This window comes from Spodoptera frugiperda, chromosome 27, assembly GCF_023101765.2.
Source record: "Spodoptera frugiperda isolate SF20-4 chromosome 27, AGI-APGP_CSIRO_Sfru_2.0, whole genome shotgun sequence".
Lineage (NCBI taxonomy): Eukaryota > Metazoa > Arthropoda > Insecta > Lepidoptera > Noctuidae > Spodoptera > Spodoptera frugiperda.
The window spans coordinates 8742350-8764306 of record NC_064238.1 but is presented as its reverse complement, the minus strand read 5'-3'; the positions used below and the strand labels follow the sequence as shown (position 1 = coordinate 8764306).

Below are 21957 nucleotides of genomic sequence, written 5' to 3'. Positions count from 1 at the left end.
AAAAGGACAGCTGTGTGAACAAGTCCATTATTAAAAGAATAGCTATGTGATAAATTCCGTGATTAAAAGGATAGCTGTGTGATCAAGTCCGTGATTAAAAGGACAGCTGTGTGATCAAGTCCATTATTAAAAGGATAGCTGTGTGATCAAGTCCGTGATTAAAAGGACAGCTGTGTGATCAAGTCCATTATAAAAAGAATAACTATGTGATCAATTCCGTGATTAAAAGGATAGCTGTGTGATCAAGTCCTTGATTAAAAGGACAGCTGTGTGAACAAGTCCATTATTAAAAGAATAGCTATGTGATAAATTCCGTGATTAAAAGGATAGCTGTGTGATCAAGTCTTTCATTAAAAGGACAGCTGTTGTGACCAAGTCCGTGATTAAAAGGACAACTGTGTGAACAAGTCCTTGATTAAAAGACGGCTGTGTGGTCAAGTTCTTGATTAAAAGAATGGCTATGTGAACACTGTCCGCTGCATTAAAGTGATTTGATTTAGATAGCTGTATTGTATGTAAAATGTAATTTACTAGGTTGGCCTCTTAAACTATTAGTACGATATACAATAGATACTGCTGGATGTTTTATTTGTTTCAGAAATTTGCATCTGCAAACGGAAATCACAGCGAAGACCGTGGGACACGTTCTGCACAGGATGGCCGAGTGTTAACAACCACTAGCAACACCAGACAGATATAATGTAGGATGGAATTATAATATAAAAAGGATAGTATTTAATTACTGAGTACTATTCATAGGAATAAATATATTAAACCTCTTTCATCATTTCATAGACAATATAAATTGTTTAAAAATAATTGTTAGCTGAAATGGAACGTCAAATGATATATTTAAAAATGGCGGGAAATAATTAATTCGAATATTGGTCGATGAGACGGATTATTATTGTTTTATAATTGTTCTGTAAATATAAATTGTAATTCCTGAAAGTTATGAATTTCATTTAATCGTCTCGCATCTTGAAATAACAATTTATAAAGAAAATATTATTATCTCCTTATAACATAGCTTTAATGATACCGGTTGAGTATTTCAACGACTCTATACATCGGGGGCGTAGCTCAGATGGTAGAGCGCTCGCTTAGCATGCGAGAGGTACCGGGATCGATACCCGGCGCCTCCAATCTCTTTTGGTTCATTTTTTATTTATTTATTTTATTTTTGTACCTATTATTTACACTATATGGAATAATAAAAACAAATCTTACAAATCATTTCAGAACAAAAATACAGTTTTATAGATAGAAAAAAAACAGGAACGCCAAAATTACGATAAAAAATATAAAAGATGACATAAAATGTTATATAACTTTATTAAATTAGAAACAACCTTAAATTACAATTAATTTCTACACTAATTTACATTACTGACTTATTTCAACATTGCAAAATTAACAATTTCACAAAGACTCCAAAATAGGCCTACATTTGAGAATGCTTAGCATAAAGAGAAAGTTTCAATAAAAAACGGCTTCATTCATGTTTAAACGGGTAGATGGCGCTGAGATAGACTTATACCCGTATACTAAATACAAATCTCATCTAACATCTGATTGGCTGATCAACAACCAATCAGTCTACGAGATTTTAAAATCAACGGAAGATCAGTGACTTCAAGCCATGGTCCTTATTAAATTCTATCCGTCCTTTTAGCTTATACATAGTCGCTCGTTCCATCTCACTCTAACAATAGCCATTCAGAAGTGGTGCGACAGAGAGCGATAGCAAACTATACATACACAGCTATTATCCAAAAAATATATTATATAACTTACTCTCTCATCTATTATCACAGTCCATAGCTTCAACAATGTGATAATTGAATTTCAACAATCGTTTTACAAGTTTAGGCGAATTTTTAAGCCAAGGAAATAGGGGTGTAGACAGGGCATGAAGAGTAAACGTCCATGTAGTCTTTCAGTGAGTGCTGACGTTATTGTGGCCACTAGATGGCGCCAAACAAGCGTAAGGTTCTATACGTCCAATATCTGTAGCTTTCAAAAAATGGTTTGTGGTTTCATATAAAGACATTCCCTATTGGACGAACAGACATCACGCTATGTTGGTGTCATCTGGTGGGCACAAAAACGTTAATACTCATTAGATAATGAAAAAATATGGGACAAGTATTTCTTTTAGTTTTCCTAATGGTTTCGTCACTTGTCCATTAATTTTACGTACATGCACTTCTTAGTTATACGAGACGATGAAAACCACAGGAAAATCCCGCCAAAATACGTGTCCAATATTCTTAATCAATCTACTGCATGGCCATTACAAAAAAAAAAAATAGTCCGCTCCCCTATTACAAAAATACGGAAATTTAAACAAAAATATTACTACTCGTACGAACAAAAACCTATAATAGCTTATTTATATTTTTTCTATTTTACATAATAATATTTATGTTATAATAGGCATTTCTTTGTTTTATTTTACATAGTTTTTATGGCTGTTGCTGTGCATAAATATATAGGAAAAGACAATTAATATAAGATATAAGTACTACGCTATGTAAGTACATATACTAAATTATTGGCTTTTGCGTTGAGCATTTTACTTATTAATATTTTATTTGAAATAAAATTCACTCAACAAATTTACACAAAATGCTGGCTGTTTTGTTTACATGCATAAGGAATTTACAAACATTTAAATTAAGAAGCATGTATGTATAAAAAAATAAAAATGTTCTCTATATACTATTTTCATACAACGAAATTTTAATTGCTCAATCTAAAACCAAAAATAGAAACAAGCAAGAGTAAATAAAATAACTTTACACATACATAAAAATCTATGTTAGATTTTCTCTTGACACAGCATTATTTACAAAAATAAATGTAGAAATATAAATTGTAGGAATTCTCTGAGATATTGAAAATGCAGTAACTAGCTTCATAAGATGCTATTAAAATGTAATTACATCTATTATAATAATGGGGCTAACGTATAACTTACGGCAGACCACGCTATTTGTTTCAGAATTGTATTTTTTACAATATACACGCTTGTCATACATTTTAGAAGCCCATTTTTCCGATAATGGTGTCTTAATGAAATTAAACTTTTAGTGTAACATGCCGTAGTTTGTACGTAAACCTGTAAAATCTATAGTTATTACTGATATGTTAAAGTGAAAATATATAATATAGTTTACGGTACAACATACATACGTAATACGTATAGTACTCGACTAAATTTCAATATGATAAATAACTTCCAAAAATAATCTACTAAAACAAAAATTGATAAAAAAATAATTACTGTACTTCCATCGTGTAGGTTGGACCCGCAACATACTTTAGTCGAATACTGATTAGTTCGTTTTTCATCTATCGATTTACAAAAATAATCGACTAAAATTACATTGCACTTAATGTAATAATCGCTTGAAATCGACTAGTCACATGATGCTAAAAATAAATTTAAATTTTATAATTTACGAAAGTAAATTAGTTCCCGAATTAAATATAGTACATTTTTTACGTTGTTTTTAAATTAAACTGAATCATATAGTAATAATCAGTCGTATTTAGTACGACTAATCATTAGATAGTTTACAAAAAATAATGAATGTAGATAACATTTATAATATAACATTCATGTAGATAACATTCATTATTTTTGGTTACATTCATTTTTAATGGCACATTTCCAATTTTTAAACGACAAATTAATATTTTTACACAAACATTACAAACAAAAAAATAAAATGAACTAACATAACTTCTGTTCAATGCGAATCGATATATAAATCACATGAATAATCGACTAAATACTTATAAATTGAAATTAAATTATTTGAGAACAAAAATAGATGAGATTTATAATATTTTTAACATAATTATGATAAATCAAATATAAAATAAACAATTTGTATTACATAATTAAATATAATAATAGTTTGCATACCTACTTAATTTAATAGTGTGGATATTGACATAAAAAACTCTTTATTAATTAGTATTATTTCAAAATGCAATAATAATGTGGAATTTAACCTATTTACACATAACATTATCGTGACAATGTTTTAACTTCAAAATTAAACTGACATAATTTAGGCAAATTTACAAAAATATATTAATATTTACTACTTCTGTGTACGATCCTACTAAAATGGGAGAAAAAATAATCAAATATTTAGATTTACAAAATATTGTTTACATCAACATTAAAACATGGTGACAGCTTTTAAAGGAATCATAATTTCAGATGTCGATCAATTATTGAGAATTTTAACACTAAAACAATCAATAATACTTAGCCTGACTCAGAAATCGAATCTGAGACCACGTGTTCGACTTGTACTAGCGTTTGCAATTAATTGTGCAACAAAGCATTTAAGCAAAACCGTGACAATGACCAAACTAGGAAATGTGATGAAACTGAATATCTCTTTTTCTAACTGTCGGTCAACGATCTTTGAAGGTCAATCAATCAATCTATTTTTAACTCAATCTAATCACCACCTTGTTGCACAAAAAACAAAGTTCATTTTAGAAATTTAAACTAAAATCAATAAAGGCAGTGAAGTTAGTCGATGTAGTTATTAGGTATATTTAATGTATTCGCTTTGCAAATGCTTTGCGTTTGTATCTGAGATCGTTTTCTCAATGTTTGTTCGAAACAGTTCCAGATAACGCCAATACGAAGGTCACGCTGAATCACGTTACTATAATTACAATACGGTCTAATGAGAACTGGAAAATGCCTTTTGGAATGCTCAGCTCCAAATAGAACACCAGTAATTTGGGATAAGTGGCTCCATTATGAACAAGCTAATTTGTTATTTGCATAACATTACTGTTCGAAATTTTGCACTGGATTGTACAAAATACCGACATAGGCATAAGTACATTTAACACCGAACATATTTAAATAAAACCTATTAAATTAATGAATTAATAAAAACACGATTGTTAGGTTATCAAACAAAGATATCTCTTACATAATAACGAAGCGAAATATCAACTAAAATAATACTAAAAGTACATTAAAAACTATGATTTTTTATTTCATTTGATAACCTAACCTATCGCAATTATGTGAAACTATCTTCAATTCAGATTATGGCGGATAAATGCAGAACGCATATTTATACAATTATAATAACTTTTTTAAACAGGAATTATAATATTGACTTACTGCCACTGCTACTCCAATTAATTAGTGTGTCAGAGGTGGCGCCATCTTCAATATCTAATAGTAAGTTTTCCCTATCGTTATCTGTGCTATCCTTTGGTGAGAAGACAATATCTTCATCATTAGTTTGAAGGTTGACGTAAGAGAGTGACTTCTTCTTCTGTTCAAGGTCGAAGATCTCCAGATCCTCGTCCTCGTCTTCATCAGACTCCATGGTGAGAGGAACCCTGGACAACTCCAGGTTGTCCCGTCTATCTTCTGACTGCAGCACGCCGTATCGGAACTGGTTCGCATCGTTTGTATTGTGCGCGTTCCCTGCATCATTGTTTTTGCTCTTTTTCCTGTAATTTGAAACAATTACTGATTATGATACTGATTTGATTTGTTTTTAGAAGAGTAACGACTGGTTTCCATTCGAAGCTACACATTGCAACAAGCACTTGTCCTCACTGACGGCCAGACCGACAGACTATTGTTTATTTATTTCTTTGTCAACGTTTCAAAAGTACCATAGTAAGTGTATGGTTTAATTGGAATAAATGATTTGACTTTGTTTATATAAAATTGGGGTACAATGATACATTCACATTATATGGTCAGCTTAGAATGTGCGGTTAACCACGAGTGCTCCTCGACCGAGTAATTGGACTTTGTTTCAGAATAGAATAGTAAATCAATTAAGCTATCGTCCATTTAATTTCACTATTGATTTTATTATACACTTGAGAAGAACTCCAAAATTTGATTAAAAAAGGACTAAAAAAACGCTAATAGTAATAATCTATTTTATTTATTTTACAGAGAGTATAATATATTGTCCTATACGCCGATATAAGACGTCCCTAACGCAGAGTCGCCGACCGACCCTGACACACAGGATCGACTTGCTATTAACTGTACTTACAAGTCCCTTAATTGAATATGTGCCTATTCAATAAAATATCAGTCTTCATACACAAGAGACAGTCAACTGTAATTGCAGTAATTATTTATTATATTATACCTTTAGTAATAAACAGTAGCCTTAGTACGAATTTGTTTAACGTTGAACAAAAACGAAACGAGAGTGCCCTCGACCCTCTGATTGGCCGGCACAAATGAACTAACCAATAAGAGCGCTGAACGCGCTCTCGTTTAACGAAAAACAAACTCGTACTATGCCCTTAGTTATAAAAATATCATTCCAAAGCCGTGACATCATTAAATTAATATAGAAAAGAAAATTCTCTTGAGATGTCAAACTTAATCACTTATTAGACTTGAGTTTTATTGCATCAGAAAATTCTTAAGTAAGTACTGAAATGACATCATTTACTACGATACGATATTTATTGCTACTTCATGAACGTTTGCGATAATAATAAGTTCACAGATTTCTTTATTAAATGTGATAAATAACTTGCAAACTGGTTGAACACACAGAATAGCTTATAATAGGTACTACGTAGGTACCTACGTAGAGGACACGTGTTTACGAATTCTATCCTTAGTTAACTACTCACACTTACTAATAATAGTAGGCAATTTGAGTGCAATAATTATTTTAAATCATAATATCATAATATGTATGACTAACTAGCCCCTGTGGCTGTCTGTATACCAATTTTCACAAAATCCGGTTTCATAAATATGACTAACTAGCTTCATTGGTACCAAAGTTGTTTATTGCTCATATCTACATCTGCCTACCTCGTCTAATACAGACATAATAAGAAGTGCGTATTCACCCAACTGAAGCTTTCTTAAGGCAAAAATAGAACACAACTCCGACCACTGCACTCAAGTCTGCGTATGTTTTATTCAAATTTCACACGTCAATGGCGCCTAAACACTGAATATAGTAGTTTCAGGCGTGATTGACGGACAAATCATAATAAGTAGTCAAACAAACTTTCACATTTATAATATTAGTGTTATGGTCTATGATAAGTTAATACTAATTCGTATAAATATTTTAATTTTAATATGATAAGTTGTACTTAAATATTGTTCGTATGTCTGTTACATTTTACGCAATATGATCCGGCATATAAAAATTTCTGTATTAAGTCTTTGACATGCCAATAGAAAACTATTAAAGGCAAATTCTACCTCGTCTAATACACACATAATAAAAGGTATGTTCAATTCAAGCCAACTGAAGGTTACTTAAGGCAAAAATAGAACACAACTCCGACCACTGCACTCATGTCTGCGTAATGTTTTACTCATATTTCACACGTCAATGGCGCCTAAACACTGAATATAAAATTGGTACGCATTTTCCTGCGGATTAGCCATAATCATAATAACTAGTCATAGCTACATAGGAATTCGAGCATGGGGAAGTTTTTTACAGGTCTTAATCGGTGACTTCTATTCTGTGAGAATTTAACATAATTTGTATAATTATTTTAATTATTAATAATGAAAGTAACCAAGGACAGACACTGTTATAGTAAGATTGTGCAATCTTATACAAAATATATATTTTGTGTCGATCAAAACATTTACAATTATTTGGTTTCAGAAAAAAGTCATTATATTACCGTTATTAAACATTGATGTTCGTTTAATTATTTCAATTTGATTTTCGGGGAAACTAATGTCCTAATAATAGCTTGCACTACCTACTTCCGTGTTGTCATGTCAAACCACAACAGAAAAAAATCAATTATCAAACTTATTTTTGTAATTTTTGTTCAAAGTGATAGAATACGTTAAACACAAAATAATTCATAAGTGAATATTTAAATGATACGGGTTAGCGTGAAATTCGTATTCTTGTTATTATGCCTGGGTCAGTCATTTAGCCATCTCCTTTACCTTCGAATTTCAGTATAAAAGAAAGGTAACTAGTTCTATCTAGTCTTTCCAAGACTTTGTCAGCTACTTAACCGATAATAAAATATTATCAATCAGTATTATCAATAGTCATGGTAACACATATTTTTAATCAATAAATACTATTAAAATATCGTGTTTTTTTCATTGACTGATAAGATCTCTAACTGATGGAACAATTAGTCAAACTTGGAAGTAGTTAACTGTAACAAAAAAAAGTGATCTACTTCCAAATCACAATAAAAAATTCCCCTGAAGGATTTTGCGCCCAATTTAGTACAGAGTGTGTACATCATTTTAAATGTTAAACCTACTTTTTCACCTGTTATGTTACAAGTCCCATGTCCACAGCCTGAGAGACTACTGTCATAAGTCAGCCATAGTATCAGACTCCATGTTACTATGACTACTTTAACTTTAGAACTGATAAAACTCAATATTACCTGCATGATCCAGAAATACCACCAAAGACTTATTTTTATCATCATCAACAGCATAAGCATATCAACCACAAGACATCCACTGCTGAACATATGCCTATCCCAATGACTTCCACATAGGCTAGTTGAAAGAAACACATCTCTTTTACCTGTAGAATATAAAATATGCGACTGCCAGCAGCGCAAATCCTCCAAACACAATGAAACCTCTTTTCAGTACTCCGGGATTGTTGAGGTCTATCTTAATTGGTTTGTCTGTACTTGTTGCATTTAATTTCGTCTCGTTGACCACTGGAGCAGGAGCTGGGTTCACAACTGTTGCATTGCCTGTAATTATAATAACAATATAAATTAATAAAATGTCATAATATTATGCTTAGCTTAATCAATGTCAGTCTTACAATAAGCACCTTAACATCAGCTTATAAGTGCCCACTGCTAAGCAAAGACTTAGAGAGCTCATGACAGTTATTAATGTAAAAATCTGATTCAGCTTCAGTAGTTTAGTGCCCCTTAAACACAAAGCTAAAGGTCAATGACCTGTGATTCGGCTAATTGCCGAATTCCACTTATATTTTTAACAAGAGCACAAAATATGTCATTTTTACTCGAACCATGTAAATAAAATATTAGACACATCATTACAGCAATCATAACCACTTTACCATTGACTATTGCTTTATGTATTTAAAGTGCAATAAACATGTTGATAACAACAAATAAATGGTTATTTTGATGCTTCAAATTTGAAATTCGTTCATGTTTGTTGCTTGCATCCAAACTTTTGCTTACCTCAAATCCTTCATATAAAAATAGGTTATTATTATATTATGACATGTTCAACTAATCAGATATTCAGAAAAATTAATATCTAATAATAATATTATAATACATACAATAATATCTTAATTGGAGCAATTAGTTAGTAAATGTTTTTAATTTTTAGAGGAAGATTAAATAATACAAACAATAAACAATTAAGGATAAACAATGTAGGTAAGTATAATGTATTGTAAACTAATGGAGTTCCTCATCAATCAGTTATTTGAGTAAGCTGACATTTTGTGATGCCCTTCTTCCATTCAGGGTAACCATGGACAAGCAAATGATAATTGGACCTTTACTCTTTTCCGTCATATAGGTATCATTTATTGATTCTCTTCATATATGTTTCTGTCTCTTCATGTATGTTGTTTACTTTACATAGTATGTAGATATATTAGGTACATTGATTTAACAGTGATAGCTACACACTGCATTTATACTACATCATTGTGTTAATGAGAACTAAAGGGTGATTAACAATGGTTCTTGAAGAATGTCTCACAATAATGAATAAATAATACACAAGCAATAGAAAAAAAAATCATGGAATAATAAATAAGATTAGAATGACAGTATGTTTTATGTCATATTTTATGGTGTAGGTACTTAAAAATAGAACAGAAAATAATAAAAAAGTATGTTAATTATTGTAGTCATGATTACACAATTTCAGCCAAACATTTATATTGCACAATACTTATACATTATAAGAAAACAAAAAAAGATTACAAAAGAAATCTTCTTCATAAATAAACATTTATTCTAATTGGGAAAAGAATAAATAATAATTAATTAGATATCTCAGAGCTAAGTCATCACAAACATGTTATGCAATTAAATCCTCATACACATAATGTGAATTTAGTGATGTGCAATTAGCTAGAAGATAAACAAATCCTAATGTGTTATTGATTGGTCAATATTTATTATAGAAAAATACGAAAATAAATGTCAAAAAACTAATAAGACTATGGACTAAAATATGTTTTTTTCAGAAAAGAGGAATGAAATTGCTATTTTAATGGTCACAACTGGATGCAATACTTAGGGTAATAAGTCAAACTTCCCAGTTTGTTATAAGTAATCTAACAGGAAACTTTAACTACAGCTTGAGTAGGAAAAGAGGACATTGTTTTGCAATAAGAAGAATTATTAGTTCTTACCACTGGCTGGCGGCGGTGGCGGAGGATCGGATGCCACTTTTTCTTTCGTTCCATTTTTAATTTCAACTGCCACAGGGGGTTTTACATCCCCCGATGGCGCGGTCTTCTCGGCCGTGGCAACGACGTCTTGCCCACCCTCGCTTTGGACGACAGACCCAGCCTCAGCCTCTCTCCTCACTCTCATTAACCTTGCAGCATTGTGTACAGAAGGCCACAGTGAAAACCTTCTATTGAACTCTGCAACACGAGCTCTTGTTGCCCCATCACTAATATACTCACTCGTCCTCACCAAGTTCAAACACAATAACAAAAGACCACAACGTATGAGCATATTGAATTCTTTCAGAGTTTCTCTACGATAAACTAATACCACTGTTTCACTAAATGAGGTGATTCACTCCCTCATAATTTTTAATTTAAACTTGTGGATAGTTTCCGACAAATTCGCAACGCATCAGGTTGATTGACGATTTGACATTGACGGTAACAAACTGTCAGTCGTGTCAGGTAGACGTCAATGTCAATTAAACAAAACCATCGAGTAGAGGTGGACACAAACTAAGTAAAGTGTCGACCATCTAGTTTAGTTTTAGTCGATTTTATAAAAATAATAAATTAACTGCTACAATCGAAAATTGCATAAATAAATGTGAACCTATTCGAAAGTTATTTTATAACTGAAGAAATAATTCGTTTATTCATTTGTAGAGTCGTGCATTTATTTAAGTTATGGTCAAAGAAAGCTAGCCGTTTAATATCACGCTAATTATACCAATAGAACCGAGCAGCGAATGTAACTACGTAGGAACCAGTTAGTATTTACGTCGGTGCAAGAACGGTCATTTTACGGTTAGTGCAATTTGCTGTGCAACATGTTGTCGTGTTGCGGTTTTGGATTCAGCGTAGAGCAAAAAGTGCTAATGTATTGTTCCATTTTTTAAAGGTTGATATGGAACAGGGAATCCTATTGTCGTCTCACGATAAACAGGAAGATTTTAGGTACCTAAATTAAAATAAAACGAACAATCACGTATAAGTATTATTTAATTTATTCAAATAGACATTTACATATATTAATTATATATTTTAAAGTAGAATTTCCAAATTTTTGGTATCTATATAACACTGATCGAGTATCCACATAGGTATGATAATAATGTTAAAACCTAGAGTTACAAACATCGGTACATTTGTTCCAAACATCAAGGTACACATTAAATATCACCTACAAAATTGAACAAGTTAGAAATAGTATAGGTTTATCAAAGGACTTACTAACAATAATAATCTATTGTTAATGTTAAAATATCGGCAGTGATGAGACAAGCCAAACACGCTGGTTGGTGTAGCTAACAATAAACATGTCGAGACCTATTAAATCAATAAATTTCTCCAAAATCAATACGATTGAGCTCTTTTTTCCTTTTTCCTTATTTCCTTTTTTATATCCACTGTTTACTACTAATTATAAACATTAAAATATGTATTTTAAATCAATCAGAAACTAACTACAATCACTCGAAATCTCACGTTGTAAGCACACGGTACTCTCAGACTCTAGAGCAATAAATTACGATTTTACCTTAAAAGTTAATTTACAAAATTAATAAATATAAATAATTGAGTATGAACTATTTATACAAAATCCATAATATAGAAATGATATCACGTGAAAATCACGATTGACCATTGCATTACACAAATAGACAGATATTGTAAATTAGTCAGCCTATAAAAATAGATTGCACATAAAATCATTACGAAAATATTTACTGAGAAAATTTTCAAACGTACTTAGCGTTATACTTTTGATGCTGTGAACTTAGTCCCATGTTAAAACTTCGCAAATTGTAATCAATTTTATAAATGACTAATACATAGAAGATTTTTTATTCTAACAACATCTAATAATGTTGCTAGTGCATGTAACTTATTACTAGATCTAGTGTTACCACATCTCTGAACTTGCTAACGTCAGCGCTATAAATGTGCTTGTTACATAGTGATAAAAAATTTACATTTTTATGGCCCCTTTGCAATAAAAATGTCTCCTAAACTCAAATACCCAAATGATCCGTATAAAGCGGCGCTCTGCAGCTCAAGCGGCAGGTCTCTACTCCATCTCTAAGTTAAGTACGTTTAATCAGATATAATTTTCGACACGTCAACTACCCTCTTACGATACCACATAATATTAAACTTTTATAGTAATCCTACTTGTTTACCTCAAATTTATGTTGGCTAATAAATCTTCTGAAACGTTAATATAATAATTAATTTATATTAATTAATTTTATATCTTATATACTTTAGATACGGATTTAAATAGACACACAAAATGGCTCCCATTTTGTGCTGAAATGTTAAATTCATCGACAACATGATTCAAGTTAATTATAATTAATGAAACAACAACAAAGAATGCTAGTCGCAGAGAAGACAGATTTTGTTTGAGATTCAAACTGCTCGAGAAATGTAAAATATTGTCAAATTTTAATGAAGCCTTAACCCTAAAACCATGGCACACAAATTATTTCTAACAAAGGAGGGAACTTTTCACAACTGGGATTTTTTAATTTTATTATCGTGTTTTCGATTAAAACGCTCTCATATAACTTCAAATGAAGATAGCAAGTAAGTATAGAATTCCGAAATCTGAGCAAATCTGTTTACGTATCTATTAAAGAAAAATGAGCTGAACATATGTATGCTTGGTCGCTTTAAAGTCTCCACAGTCAGTCTTTCAAGAAACCTAATTTTTATTGAAACTGTAAAAATAGAATGGAATGTGAAAGATAAACGAAGTATGAAAGAACCGCAAATAATAACCAACATATCGATGATCCATAGGGTAGGTAGGTCCAGGTGATTACATCGTGTCAACTACAATACTTTCCGGGAGAGCAATTACTTATTCACTTCTACATTGTAAAATGCAATGTTTACCATCCTAAATTCGTCACACCTATACTAACACTTGAAATAGCAAGATGATTTTGAAAACTAGCAATAATTTTATCCGTTCTACCTACAAAAAATTGCTGTCCCGGATGAGGACGAATCCGTAATTTTCATCCCAAGTTGCGTTAGGATGTTGTTGATTGGACTTAGGTCTCCAATTTAATTAGTTCCAAGCGCTCACTCCAGGCGCGCTTTGTAGCTGGTCTTCCAAATTTCAGCTAGGGTGACAGCTGAGTGGAAGCGGTGGAAAATGCAAAGTGGCAGAGTGAAGCGCTGGACGAGAGACCAAGCCACGAAACCGTAGAAATCAAGTTGCACCTGAAACAATTATTATAAAGTAGTTAGTAATAGAATCATTGAAAGCTTAAAAAAGTGTCGACTATGTAGTAGCTTATATTTACCGGGTTAGCGAGGACTTTTTGGGCTTCAAATGTGTAGATGAGCCACATGGTGACGTTGCAGATAAGGAGGAAGGTGACGGCCTGGCGGGCGGGCTTGCTGCGTTCTTGTTCAGGCAGGTGGACACGGCGACGAGACACATCAGCGATGAAGAGTAGTTGCAGCACCACCTATGAAATGAAAAATTCGCGGTATTGTGGTCATTAAAAAGAAGAGAGTCTGTATGAGAGTCTGCACGATAAAATAAACTTATAATTTACCTGAAGCACGCTCAAGCAGCCAGTAATCATGACGAGAAGGTTGGGCTCGTGGGTGAAGGCTCCCATTCCACCAGCGATGACGCTGAACACGGCGTACACGAAGAGACCAAACGCAGAAACACGGAGCAGGATGTCGTTCAAGTCGGACTGTTCCTCTGAGCGGAACTTCAGAGATTGCACCCTGCGGAGAGGCTCGGTATAGGAGGGAGGAGTATTGCTCCATTTCATTACACGACCACTAATTATTAGAATAGGAAAATGAGAACCAAAAATGGTAAATTAAAACATAAAAGAAAATAGGATTTGTGATAAAAAGAGAAAAATGCATTGGATTATATTGAAACACAAAATTGAAATATGTGAAAATGTGTTTGATGTGCAAACATAAACAAACAAATTGGAGCCAATGACGGTATAATGGAAATACACAAACAGGATAGGGACAAGGGGGTGAATGGAAAAGGAAAAAACAAAAAAAAAATATAATTAACACAAAACTAAAATCTAAAAAACCAAAGAATGAAAAACTAGGGTTAATAGTCTAAACAGGTGCTCTATTCTATGTGCTTACCGTATAAATCCAATTAGAATCGCCAGTATAGAGAGAACCATCAGAGCACAGTGAGACACATCGGCCAAATAGATCGAGAGGCGCTTCAACTCCTGGTGTCTTATCAGGACGAAGAAGAGGATCAAGCAGATCAGTGAGGCGACGAGTAGTAGCAGTCCACAGAAGAGACCCTTAGAGGCTCCGGCACAATCGACACGGTTTCCACGCTGAGCCGCTGCAAGCGCTGCCGCCCTGCGGGAGAGAACAGCCTCCAGACGTCTTTCCAGATCTTCATCGTTGGCCACGCTGTAACCAAACGCGTGCAAAGTCACGGACGCGTTGATATTTTTTATTCTTTGTCTACTCTAATCGTGCTCTAGTGTTCGCAGCGGCCATGAGGGTACGTGACTAGTGTTATGGGGAACTATTTCTTATTAAAGTGGTTACGGAAGGTTAGGTTTGTTAATTGCAGTACAAACTTGTAATAAATGGTAGTTATCTAAAGTGTGATCAATGTTATTCTACTTTTGTGGCCAAGTTATGGATTATATGGAACTTGCATAATACAAAATGATTAGATATTTACCTGGGGTAACGGCCAATATGCTTCCACATAACGTAAATGACGGCGGCACCGATGAGGGAGTATTCAATGATGAATGGGTACAGATAAGGTGCCGAGTCGGTTACGATAGTGCCCATAATTGGGTTTCGGCCGCACACCGTAGTATTATCGATATTGGCGATCAGCGCGGCTGGATTGAGACCGTCGAATGACTCGAAGATTTCTGACGTGTTGGTCACTGAAATAAAAATGTTCACTATCTTATAATCAGGTCATTACATCATTTTATTAATTAAAAAACTAGTCTACACATTAATTAAAACTACAGTCATCATTTGCTATTCCGATTTATTTATTCTTCTTTACTGAAATGAATAAAAAGGCAATGTAATTAAATTTAATTGACGATTCTCATCTTAAAATAGCAAATGATTCAGGCGTCAATTATAAAATATAATTTACATGCAAAAGATGAAAAACAAATATTCTCCTAATAAAAAATAATGTGGGAACTCAGGTGCAACGGACGCGTACGCGGGGGTACGTAAACGCAACGAACACAAATAATATGATAAACCGCAAATAAAAAGTGCAACGGCGTTTATACTTGGAAATAATTCAATGCGACACTCCAACGACCAACCTGGCGAATGTGGCGGTTCATCTACCCGATAAGTTTCGACACTATTGCCCCACTCGTCTCTATCAGTTACTATCGGCGAGGAAGTCGTACTTGGCATCATAGTCGAGATAGCGCTAAGAATCGGTTTCAGAGTTGAAGTGCGAAGCCACTGGAAGACTTCGAGCATGGCCGTCTGTGTCTGAGTCACTTTATCGGACTCCGTTGTTAGTGGTGCAAAAGATGTCGTAGTAAACGGATTGTCATTAGGCCATTCTCTGAATTCGCGACCATATCCCATCCCGTTGTCGTAACCTACCGTACTCTTAAGAGTTTCGATCAGTTTTGACTTAGGTAACCCACCACCCATGATATTATATGATGAGAGGGTAGTAGCTGAAAAATTAGTCCAAAACACATTTTAATTGACATACATGCATATGTTAGCTGAACAGGGATGATGGTAGTAAAATTGATACATATGAATACTAACTTGTGGTAGGAGTGGTGGTAGGAGCGGCGGTGGAGGTGACAACGTTCATGAGTTGCTCTCCAGTGGTCTTAGCGGTGGTTAAAACAGTAGATGCGATAGAGGTAGCGGCTGTGGTAGCTGCACCGAACACTTTACCGGAATGCCTCAGAGTGTGCTTACGGATGACTTCTGGAGATGTACGATTCATTAGTCACAAGTACATACAAAAATGATACAATGAACAAATATAAGCAGATAAGTTGCTAAGGACTAGAAGGAGAAGTGTATTTTTCTTAGACACAATATATATTTATAGCAAAAATACTTCCTTGGAGACATTGAACAGACTTACTTCCTAACACGCCTTCTCCTGAGTAACCATGAGGGTTCTTAACGTGGTAGTCGGTGATTTCCTTCAATGATTCCAGCACCAACGTACGAATCCAAACGCAAATGTTTGTAGCAACTACATGCATCAGACCGAACCGAGCAATAACTTTGAATCGATGAATGTTCAGCTAAAAAACAAAATTTAATATCAGTAACTGCTCAATTTTGCATTACTTGAAACTTTACAATAAGTATAAAAAAATATTTACCCGAGAATTCATGAAAATGAAATACATTTGCATGAACGTAAACACCATTTGCAAGACGGGGTTGACGCCTTTCAAGATCAAATAGCAGGGTGACTCCAGAGGCAATTCGAAGAAGGTGCCAAACTCCAAGCCGTTGTAGATCATAGTCCCGAGACCGAAGGCTAAAATAAATAACAAAATAACATAAGGAAGGATTCAACATAGTTAAATCACTGATGATGTACAATCCAATGTAAGTACCGATGACCTAAGTCGCACTGTAGAAAATATCTAAAAATGTTTCCATACCAATTGCTCCAATCCTCAGGAAGAAGCTGCCATGGCTGTGATCATTCTGAGAAGTCTTGCGCCTGCGAACCGGTCTTGCAACAGGGCCTGCTTCCAACTCCACAATATCTTGCTGTTGCTGCTGCTGTTGCTGCAATTGCACAGTTACAAAAATGTTAATTAACCATAAATAAATGCGGTATCAAGGACAAACCTGATGCCTGGAAATTCTTACACTTCGTTCATTGTTACAAGTTATTATTAATTTGGAGATTGACATCTTTTTGTCTGAAAACAAAGTGGCAATCGCAACTAGCGTAGAAACAATTAGTAAATCTAAATGAAAATTGGAATCAGTTGTTGTTATTTTCAAATCAGGAAATGTCGATGCATTCTACCATTAAGTATATCTTAAGATCAAGTCTCATGACTTTCAGTGTGAATACGAAGCCTACATGAAAGCAAGGTGATCCAATAGCGAAAACAGAAGCAGTATGAACAGACGAACTACGACAGCACATCCAAAGCACTCCGTATGATATGATACACTCAAGCAGGATGCGTCAAGATACCTCACCTGGTCAGACGCATACAATTGCGCCATTTGCAATTGCAATTGCTGTTGACGAACTTTATCACGCATCTTACGGGGATACACCTCCTGCCCAAATGATATGGAAAAAACAAAAAAGTAGGCAGCGTAAACAAAAAGGGGTTCATGCGGCCTGATGACGGACGAAGCGTTGACCATGATAATTTGTGAACGGCCAAGTAATAAAATTGCGAATAAGTGCGTATCACAAAAAAGTTAAATCAAATTAAACAAATCACATAATTCAAATTAATAAAAATAAACATATGTGGTTAACTAACACAGGACGACACGCGAAAGCGACAAGATAATGTGTAATAATGTTAAATACAAAAATAATGGATGTGCTGTGTATGATGGTGTGATGAAATCTACCACTCACCTGGAATTGACTTTGTTTCTTAGCCTCTTTAGATGCCTTGTCTTTTTCCTCCTTATCTTTGCCTTTGTCTTTAGACTTGCTATCTTTCTTTCCATCCTTTTTATCCTTGCCTTCTTTTCCATCTTTTCCTTCCTTGTTTTCCTTCGCTTCTTTATCTTTGGTTTTCTTTTCCTTTTCCTTCTTAGGTTTCTTCTCTTTTGGCGGGGGCTTCGGTTTTGGAGGGCTTCCGCTGCAGCACGCACTCTCTGTCCAAGACAGATCATTTTGTTTACGACACGTATAAAACAGTGAACGAAGTTCAAACTATTTTTAAAAAGAATATTACTAACCTTGGAGTAAGAAGCAGAAGACGTACAACAAAAACAGAATGCTCATGCCATACAGGTAGGTGAAGAACCCCTCGTAGTAATAGAGGGGGAGGTTGTGTGTGATGACATCACTGATGACGTAAGCGATACACACAACAACCAGGAGCTTGGCGTAGATGAAACTCGAGATGATAAACAGCGAAGTTCTGTGAAAGAAACAAAACAATTCGTTATGTATGAATCGGCAAAGTTTTCAAACAACGCAATAAAGATAATTTTGTTCACAACTTTGAAAGTGGTATTGTTTAAGCCAATTGGCTATATTTATTCTAAGTACAATACCACTTAAATTTAAGTCGGTTTTTATTTTGAACGTTATACTTTTAACACTTTTAATAAAAATAATTTTCATTGGCTTCTGATATACAGTAGGTAGCGTAAAGTAGGTATACGAGACGCCGTTAGTTACCCTACTATTCAAAATCACGCAATTACACATAACAAAGCAATATACGCACTTAAAATTATGCTCAGAGCACAAAGACGTCGATGGAATACCAGCAACCGATTACTTCATACCGTACGTAAAATAATATTAATATTAAGCACATCTATTTTAGAACGCGTTGTATTTTTTTTTTTAATAATACTTTAAGATTTTTCCGACACACCTAATTTATTCATACAGATCTTCTGTTCATTACAAACTAATACAACTTCAGACGCAAAACCGCGAATTCACAAAAATAAAATATCAGTTGGAAGAAAATAAATAATAAATTATACATATTTAGAATCGATAAAGATAACACTATCAACATGGCTGCAGTAACGTACTTCTTTGAGGGCTTGGGCTGGACGCACTTCAGCTCCATCTCTTTGTTGGCGTTGTTGTGCTTCTCAGCGATCGCCATGTCGCTGCCCTGCTGCCGGTGCTGGCCCACCGGTAACGTAGCCATGTTGTCCACAGACTCCAGCTCTACCGTAGCCACCTTCACCTCAGCCTCCGTAGGCTGGTGCTTATCTTTCCCCATCACTTATTACACACTTAGGACCTCAATAGGACTTACAGGGTGTCCATAATGGACTACTCAGGGTTAAGGATAGGTAAAGGACCGAGGAACGCGTTAAAAGACCTCCGGAAGTATTGAGGTGCGGCGCCGAACCGTGCCTCTAGCTCGAGTGTACCGAGAGTTGCGCAGTAATGGATGCTGCGCGCCGGTCGTCCTCCCAAAACAGGGGCGTCACCGACCCTCCGAGCACACCCCATTTTGTATAAATTGCACTCTTTAATAGCAAGAGGGTCTTTGTACCGCTTATAGAAGGATTGTCGAGATTCTTATCTCGTATGGAATGTTCGTTTATTTTTTAAGTTGACCGGTTTTTAAGCTGCTGTACTTAGTGCATTATTTTGTTAAAGAAAATAAATTCACACAATACATTTTAAACACAGAAACAATGCCCCGAACGAAGATAAAGAAAAGATTTTTTTATTATTTAATTTTGCAACATTTTTACATTAACATTATTTCTCCATCTAACTTCAACGTGCCATTTAACTTACTTCACATAACAATCATGCCAATCAAACCATAATTTTTTACATCTCCGAAATTTTAGTTTTTTAAACCAAACTAGATTGCCCAAAAGCGATTTTAGGCAGCCCTACGGTGGCGGCACGCGGTCGATAGAGGCGCGTCTCTCCCGGAAAGCTCTGGGAGGCTGCGCGAGCGACCCACTGACCCGGCCATCCCCCATCCCACCAAAACACCCCACGAATACTATCCCGAACCCCAATACTGCACATGCAAGTGTAATATCCACATTATATCCCACCTACAACTCCATAAACAAAGGAACGAACCGTAGGGAGAACAAAGGGGAACAAATCATTGTTAGATGGTTTGTTTGTTTTGCTAGCTAACCTTGAGAACTGCTGAGCTGATTTTGATAAGAATTTTCGTTTTTATAGCAATGACGATTGCACTTAATGTGGTATCTAATTACCTAGAGATAGGTACTCGTAGATTCATTTTTATTCAAAAAATATAGCTTGGTATAGTAAGATTTAAAAAGTTAACTTGAAATAATGATACTATTAAAATAAATTGTGTTTGTAATAGCCGGATGAGAGCTAAGGCGCGCATGCGCGATCCGATGCTCCGTAGCTTACGAGTTCATTGAACCAATTCAAGTAGTGCCAAGTTTACTATTTGTTATTTTTATGATATTGTTATCGGCGGATAGTGGAACTATTTTTACAATCATGCTGTATTACATGGTGAATTGGATTTTTATGACCATAATGGTTATATACATATGTATTTATGTGTTAGGATCAGTTCAGTACAGATTAGAGATAATAAAGCACTAGTGTATGTATTGAATTGAAACAACGTTAAGCGTACTCAAAATGTGCATTATTATTCGGTTCTAAATTTTGGAATAGTGAAATACAAAGTATTATTCAAAAGAAGGTAATCAATATGTGAATATTACTACATATTTAGTAACTATTTAAGAAGAGATTTAGGTGAATAGCAGATGGGCTTAATTTTATGTAACATCTTTTTTCATAATCAGTAAGGAAACCATAACACATTAAGGCGGTAATCATCAAATCAAACCAACCACCAAACTATAAAAATCCCATACAAACATCTAAGAAAACATACCAAAACACGACCTCCATAAATCGCACAAATATTACCTACTACAAACTACTAATTACCTAATGCGTTCATTAATGTTAATTAGCCACATAGCCCATAGCCACTTAAAAGCAAAAACGAATTCAGACGTTTTGAGCTGTAACCGCTCGGTAATTGCAAAACCACGACGGTTATACGGAGCTCTGATTTTAGTTAAGACACTATAATTAGTCTACTGGTGACCCAGAGACTAACTGCTAAAATCGTCACATGCAATGCTAACGCTGGAAAAGTGACGCAACGGTCACTTGGTCACTTTTAGCACTATACTAACCTCGTTTTGAGCCTGGATTAAAATACTTGGAGAATAGTGTTGGTTAGATTTTGTGTTAGATTAGATTTATGTGTTTAACTTTGTTTATTGGGAAGAAAACTACAATTAAAATCTGTTAAATACATATTAGAACGTAAAAAAGTATATTTTATATTAATGTGCATAATATCAGAGCTGCGGATCGTCCGGAGCTGCGGACTGTCTAGCGGGTTACCTGGGCTCCGGCTCGTAAAACAGGAATAGGAACGGGGTAGTTTTTAGTCACTAAGAGTCTGAGACTCTTCCTCTCACCTCGCGGGAGGTAAAAGGATGTATCAAGGCGGGAGAAGTCATTGGATCATTATCCTCCTCAAAAGAAAAAGAAACCATAATATTATGTAAATTTTTAGAAGGATTAGATATCAAGATAGGTGTCACGATAATAAAATCGACTAAGTCACCAAATGAGCATTTAGAATAATTTTTAAATTAAGTGTACCTATGCAGATCTCTTTTGCGTGACATTTTTAGTTTTCACGAACACTCGTAGAACAGCATCTCACCTTTAGGTACAATTTCAGCCCGGTCATTGAACTCC

General features: G+C 34.4%; 2 protein-coding genes and 1 non-coding gene across 10 annotated transcripts in view; 1 reads left to right on the top strand and 2 right to left on the bottom strand.

The window, feature by feature from the left end:
* Positions 1–1072: 1072 nt before the first annotated feature.
* Trnaa-agc (transfer RNA alanine (anticodon AGC)) lies at positions 1073–1145 on the top strand. The gene has a single exon. It is a non-coding gene; the product is annotated as a tRNA-Ala (tRNA).
* A 171-nt stretch (positions 1146–1316) lies between these two features.
* Positions 1317–10916, bottom strand: LOC118263821 (uncharacterized). Its single transcript, XM_035576011.2, has 3 exons — positions 10422–10916; positions 8583–8760; positions 1317–5511 (listed from the first exon to the last, which is right to left on the bottom strand). Exons 1-3 carry the CDS (start codon positions 10750–10752, stop codon positions 5157–5159), a joined length of 864 nt encoding a protein of 287 aa, XP_035431904.1. The 5' UTR covers positions 10753–10916; the 3' UTR covers positions 1317–5156.
* A 531-nt stretch (positions 10917–11447) lies between these two features.
* LOC118263306 (proton channel OtopLc) overlaps positions 11448–21957 on the bottom strand; it is a 67362-nt gene continuing 56852 nt past the window's right edge. For 5 of the 8 annotated variants that reach the window (XM_035575208.2, XM_035575207.2, XM_050705182.1 and 2 more), the window contains exons 4-16: positions 18417–18601; positions 18088–18332; positions 17691–17774; positions 17135–17264; positions 16847–17007; positions 16600–16765; positions 16269–16436; positions 15800–16171; positions 15178–15394; positions 14613–14897; positions 14042–14279; positions 13784–13951; positions 11448–13700 (exon numbers count right to left, since the gene is read on the bottom strand). In XM_035575208.2, coding sequence (XP_035431101.1) covers positions 13560–13700; positions 13784–13951; positions 14042–14279; positions 14613–14897; positions 15178–15394; positions 15800–16171; positions 16269–16436; positions 16600–16765; positions 16847–17007; positions 17135–17264; positions 17691–17774; positions 18088–18332; positions 18417–18601 — 2560 coding nt within the window. In that variant the 3' untranslated portion in view covers positions 11448–13559. Of the gene's footprint in view, positions 13701–13783; positions 13952–14041; positions 14280–14612; positions 14898–15177; positions 15395–15799; positions 16172–16268; positions 16437–16599; positions 16766–16846; positions 17008–17134; positions 17265–17690; positions 17775–18087; positions 18333–18416; positions 18602–19232; positions 19578–21957 lie in introns of those variants that run through there. The other 3 variants (XM_035575213.2, XM_035575216.2, XM_035575211.2) reach the window with 3 other exon arrangements.